We start from the raw sequence: 6,044 nt of genomic DNA, 5'->3' as shown, positions 1-6,044 counted from the left end.
AGGGGGAGAACAGAGTGGACCGCCTTGCCTCATACACGGCTTTGATGGCCTCCGGGAGCTTCCAGGGCCAGCCTGCTCCCACTCTGCCGCTCACAGCCACCATGTACCCAGGGCTTCCTTGGTGCGTGTCCATGCTGAGCCTGCACAGGGGTTACTGCACCAAGCTCTCATCCCACCCAGCGTCTGGGCACTTGTAGTGTCATACCCATGTCACAGGTGTCATAGCCTCATCACAGGGGAGTCCCTGAGTTTCCACGACTTGACGTGAAATACGCAGAGGTGCCCGATTCTGACCTCGGTCTGTTTGGCTGGAGTCTGCTTTTCCTGGCACCTCTCTCAGCCTCCAGGCCTGGGGAGACCACATGGGGGGCTGGTGGTCAGGAGGCATTGGTTGCCTCGGTTGTTAGAATAGTGACAAACTCCCAAGTTTTAAACTCTTCCCTGTGCTTCCCAAGTGCCCTGGCTACCCAAAACCTTTTCCAGGACCCTCTGGGCTTCATCAGGACCCAGCAACTAAGGGGTTAATGCCCGGCACAGTAGGCAGTGGCTGGTCGTCATATGTGGAGACTGTCCCCTGGTTCTACGTGTGATGACTGAGTCATTTTGTGCCTGCACTGCACGTGTGTGTGTGTGTGTGTGTCCACGTGCGTGTGCCCATACACAGAGCATTACCAGGAATGACCATCCCTGCTGGGCTCATTCCCTAGTCATTATTTTCGGGGCTGACTCCACCCAGGAATGTGCGCAGGGCCTCCCCAAAGCTCCACTCACAGGGAGCTTTAGTTTTTCCCTCTGCCTCTTTTTGGCCATTTTCACCACCTTCTACCAGCGGTAGAGCATTGAGCAGTTTCCAGAATGCTCTGTGTAGGCCACCTCATCCACCCTTCATGGGAACCCATCCAGGAGGGATAGCAGATGGTTCTAAGCTGGGTGACCATGATCCTCCTGGGAGTGCCAGGGAGGAAGCTTCCCCCTTGCCAAGGATGCTGGCGTGGCAGGCTGGGCCACAAGCCAGGCCAGCAGGATTGCTACCCTCTCCCACACCTGGAGAGAGCCAGCAACCAGGAGCCTAGAGTCCATGGGACCATCAGGACCCATCAGGCTTGTGCTGGCCGTCAAGGGTCCAGGCTGGAGCTCCCGGGATCTGAGGTGCAGGTCGAGGCCTGTGATTAGATACAGGGAGATGCTTGTGAATCTGTTCAAGGATCAAGAAATTGTTAGTGTTCCCAGGAAGTGGGGCTCAGTCTGTGCTCTGGTCAGAGGGCCATGCCAGCCAAGGTGGACATGGGCATCCATGGAGCCACTGTGCAGATTTCAGGACCAGGGGCCCAGCCAGGCTGACAGAAGTGTCGACATACTAGCTGACACTTGTATTGCCCTTACTGTGCCAGACATGGTCTGAAGTGTCTCTATTATATTCCTGTTCACCAAGAGAGGAGACCAAGATGCTGAGCAAGGGGCCCAGGATCACATAGCTGGGAAGTGACAGAGCCAGGCTGTGAGGCCCTGAGGTCCCCTGCTCTCACTCAACCATCCTACAGTGCATCTGGGGGCTTCCTAAGACTCAGCCCCAGCACTCTGGATGCCACGCTCTGAGCTGTCGGCTCAGTCCTGTCCCCTTTGCTGCTGGTCTTTTATTGCTTCCGGTCCTGAGCATGACTGAATGGGGAGAGGTGGACAGAAATTAAGGCTCAGCTCACTCAGCAAGATGTAGTATCGGGAGAGGACCCAGGCATCCCGATTCCCAGAACCAAGCTCTCGGTTCTATGCCCACTGGTGTGGTGTAGAAACCCCTTGGAGTCCACTGATCCATTTTCTCTCTTAAAAAGCAATAGGCTTCTCACACCTGGAGACGTGTTTCCTCCATCCCCTTTCCTTGGGGCCTGCGCCCTGCTGCATAGCCACCCTCAGGGAGCTGGCACTAAAGCCATCTGTGTTTCTGACCTATTTGCAGGCCTCTGGAGCTCACCAGTGGCAGAGATGAGATCTCCTTGCTGGTGGAACAGGAGTTCTTGAGTCTCACCAAAGAGCACCTCATCCCGGTCACAGAGAGCTCCGGGGAGCTGGAGGCACCCGGCAGCCCCCTCGAGGGGCCCGGGCAGCCGGCTCCCTGCCTTCTTGTGCCTTCGCTGGTGGCGGGCAGCAGTGAACGCCCAGGAGCCTGCATCACTGCCGGTGACAAGCTCCTGGAGCCAAATGTGGCAGTGCCCATTATCGGCAGCCGGCAGGACTGCAGTTCTGCCATGTCTGCGGTCACGGGCACCCTGCGTACTGCCAAGGTCAAGAGTGCCAAGGGGACAGAGGACAGGGGCAACAGCCTGGGGGCCTCCAACTCGGAGGTCAGCAAGCTCCTGGCTCAGTTCCCACGGAAGTCCACGGACATGTCCAAGGCTCCCGACAACAAGACGCCGCTGGGGGAGAGCAGGGCCATCAAGGACTTCCTGCAGAGCAGCATGTTCAGTGGCCCTGGACCCAGGGGGCCCGCGGAGCTGGCCCCACTTCTGCTGCCGCCGCCCCCGCCGCCCCCAGCGCCTCCCGACAAGCTCGACAAGCCCCCCAGACTCCCCGCTCAGAGGAAGCAGCTGCCAGTGTTTGCCAAGATCTGCTCCAAGCCCGAGGCCGACCCTGCCATGGAGGGGCACAAACTGATGGGTGAGTGGGGCCGGGGGCAGGGCTAGGGAATGGGCCCGCAGGGGAAGAAACAACTTACCGGGCTGCATCAGGCACATGCAATGTCTTTGCGCAAAGTAGGACGACATGGCCTCACTGGCGAGCACAGTCCCCCGGTACAGGCTGTTTTCAGTCCCCACAGGCCTCCTCTGCTGGATGCCCGTATACAGGGCACAGCTCTTGTAAGCAGATACAGTGGCTCTGAATCCAATGTGGTTTGGGAAGAGGGAGGGGCCCATTTGGTAACTGACTGGGTTTTTAAATCCGCAGGCACCCAGAGTACACTGAAGGAAACATTTATCCTCGCTGGGTCCAGGGTGAAAGTGCAGTGTGAGGACTTGAAGCTGGATAGGAGGGAAATCTGATTGGCTTCTCATGGAGGCTCCTGTTCCAACAATGAGGCTTGGTCCCCTCTCTGTGGGACAGGAGGGTGAATGTGTAAACTCTCCGGGTGCAGTGCAGACTGCTGGCCCTGGGGTTTCTTCCCAGGTACTGCAGGGCTTTAGAAAAGTGTATTCCCACTCCTGAATTGAGGAGTTCGCAGCCTCCGCAGGAAATCCAGCCACCTCCCAAGTTTCCCCCACCCCACTCCCAGGATTCTACATTTTGTGCCTGTTCCGATCCAGCCACTCAGACTGGATGGTTCCAAGAAGGCAGACTGATGGCAGGGGCATTTGCCTGCTGTCAGCAGTCACTAGGAGAAAGCTAAAAGAAAAATTCCCCCCAAGCTGTGAGCATGGACGGGTAATGGAGAGATGCCTGTGTTGGGAGGGCCCAGATCCATCTTCCTAAGAAAACGGGAAAACAGTCACCCTAAAGAACATTCTGTGCTCTGGAGCATTGGAGGAAGGCCAAGGACTCTGAGCTGTGGACAGCACGCTGGACTCTGGGTCATGGGCAGGCCTCTAGAAGCCCAAGGACTCTGGGGACGATGGGCTGTACATGCAAGAGGATGGAGGCTTACCTGGGGGAGGGGACGTTCCTCCCACCTCCTTCTGCAGGAGAGAGGCGTGGATGTCTCTCTGTCGGATGAGGCTGCTGGGCTGGAGGCCGTCCTGTCCCCTCCACCCTCCCACCATTTGTGTGTGTATGTGTGTGCAAGCGTGTGGGCAAAGGTGTGCCAAGGGGAGCTTTGCAGGTGTGAGCGTATTTGTTAGAGAAAACGCAGGGTGGGTGCATCTGATTGTGACCGTGTGTATGTGTTTGTGTGTGTCCATTCTCTGTGTGTAGTTGTGTGCGCGTGTGAGTGAGCCAAAGGAACGACAGGCAGGAATGTGTGTGGGTCTGTGTACACAGACGTTGGAAGAGGGAGCTTTGGAGATGAGCGCGGAGCATGTTTCAGGCAGCTGGGTGTGTATGTGTGTGATGGCGGGTGTGGGGCCTCTGGGGAGGGGGCTGGGGGCTGCACTCACAACCAGAAAAACTCTTGGAAGAGACTCTAGGGATGTGTTTTGATTAAAATGTCATTTTCTCCTAAATTGGCTCGGGCTAGAGCAGCTCTTTCCTTTGCTGGGATGGCACTAGGAGGTCAGGCCCTGTCTGTCCAGACTCAGCCCCAAGGCCAGTGGGCTAATGGGCCCAAGAGTGGGTGGGATGACATCCACTCCCAACAGGTAATACTGGGCACAGGTCCTCTGGTCCTGCCGCTACCAGAAAGATCCGAGGTGCCTGCTGTGTGTCCGGCACCATTTCCCAGCCAAGCTCCATGGAGACCAGGACCTCCTGGCTGGGGAAGGTGTGACGATGTTGAAGACAAGGCCCTCTTCCGTGCTTCAACCAAGCAATGCCTTAAAAAACTTATATATGTATATAGATTATATATGTGCAGTTATACACACACACACACACACACACACACACACACACACATGTATTTTCTCCCCATCATACTTAATTTTGTTGGAAGAAAGAGTTCCATTGCTCAAAAGGAAATATGGGTGAAAACCACTGCTGTAGAGAATCCCATGATGGTCCATACAGTGTCCTAGCACTAGGGGGGCACTCGGTCTGTTTGGAGAAAGATCTGAGCCTGGCACTGACCACATCCATTGATCCACTGCCTCACTGTGTCTCTCCGACGCTTCTGTGCCTTTGCCCACAGTCACCCATAGCCCCTGGTGAAGGCTTCCTTCTGGTCCTCTCAGACAGAAGCTGTCTTAGCCACCTTCTCCCACGGTGTCCCTCTGTCACCTCATGGCTCCCATCTGCCTTGTCCCAGAGCTATTTCTGGGTCTGTCTTTCTCTTCCTCCTTGTTTTGAGCTCCTGCAGGGCCAAGTCTGGCTCTGACTCATCGCAGTGTCCCCAGGACTCAGGTCAGAGGCTGGCGCTGATGAGTGCTAAATTGCCATGACGACTTAACAAGAGGAGAGTCCATCATGAGGGACCAGACTTGTGTTCTGTAGGAGTATGTGTCCCCCCACTAAGCCAGGTGATCCCTGAAGGCAGGAACTGTGTCCAATTCAGCTTTGTATCTGGAACCTTTGTATTCCAACCTATGGAGGGTTGGAAGGAAGGGAGGGAAAAAAGAGGGAGAAAGGAAAGAAAAATGGTATAAATGAAGGAAAGGAAGGAAGAAGGGAGGAAGTCAGGGAAGGAGGGAGGAAGGAAGGAAAGAAAGAAAAGAAGATAAGAAAAGAGAGGTAACTGGAAGGAAGGAGGTTTGAAAGGAAGGAAGGAAGAAAGGAATTATGGAAGGAAGGAAGAATGGGTAGATGGAAGGGAGGATGAGTGGGTAGATGATGGAAGGCAAGAAGATAAGAATGGATGAATGCATGCATGTGTGCATGGGATGGGGAGACCATAATGGGCATTGGTCAGTGAAGCCTTCAGGGATTGAACTTGGGTTGAACTTGGCTGGGAGATAGAGCCCAGAGTGGTTGGGGCCTCAGATGTGCTCTGGAGGACCCATGACTTAGTCCACAAGACAGTGCTCCCCTCATCCAGCAATTGGCCTTCCAGAGTCATTGACTCAGTTTCCCTTCTGCTGTAGAATGGAACCCTGGCACCAAGGAGCTGACCAAGGGTCAAGAGAGCCTCTTTCTCAGTCAGTGGTCCCAGAGACGGAAGGATACCTGTGGTAAGGAGGGTGGCAGTGACCCCATGGGCTCTATGTCCATGGCCCTGCCAGCCAAGAAGCCTGCCTGGCCGGCCAAGAAGAACCTGCTTTGTGAGTTCCTTGGGGCCACCAAGAACCCAAGCAGGCAGCTGAAGCTTCGCAGCAAGGTGGAGGTGGACGGGCTGGAGCTGAAACGTAAGCTGACCCTGCCCGGAGGAAATCTGTAGAGGAAAGGATTTCAGAAACCCTCAAATGTCCCTGGAGTGGCTCTGCCATCAAAGGGCTGTCTCATCCATGGGCAAGTTACTGTCTTTCCCT

The 6,044-nt window shown here is 55.4% G+C and overlaps 1 protein-coding gene across 1 annotated transcript in view; it reads left to right on the top strand.

Annotated features, from left to right (window-relative positions):
- Positions 1–6,044, top strand: part of CUNH1orf94 (chromosome unknown C1orf94 homolog) — a 36,777-nt gene that overhangs the window by 15,485 nt on the left and 15,248 nt on the right. Inside the window, exons 2-3 of the mRNA XM_007453853.1 lie at positions 1,955–2,652; positions 5,661–5,921. Of these exons, the coding sequence (XP_007453915.1) occupies positions 1,955–2,652; positions 5,661–5,921 (959 nt within the window). The remainder of the gene's footprint in view (positions 1–1,954; positions 2,653–5,660; positions 5,922–6,044) is intronic.

This window comes from Lipotes vexillifer, unplaced genomic scaffold (assembly GCF_000442215.2).
Source record: "Lipotes vexillifer unplaced genomic scaffold, Lipotes_vexillifer_v1.1 scaffold213, whole genome shotgun sequence".
Taxonomy (NCBI): Eukaryota; Metazoa; Chordata; class Mammalia; order Artiodactyla; family Lipotidae; genus Lipotes; species Lipotes vexillifer.
This window is presented reverse-complemented; position numbering and strand designations above follow the sequence as displayed.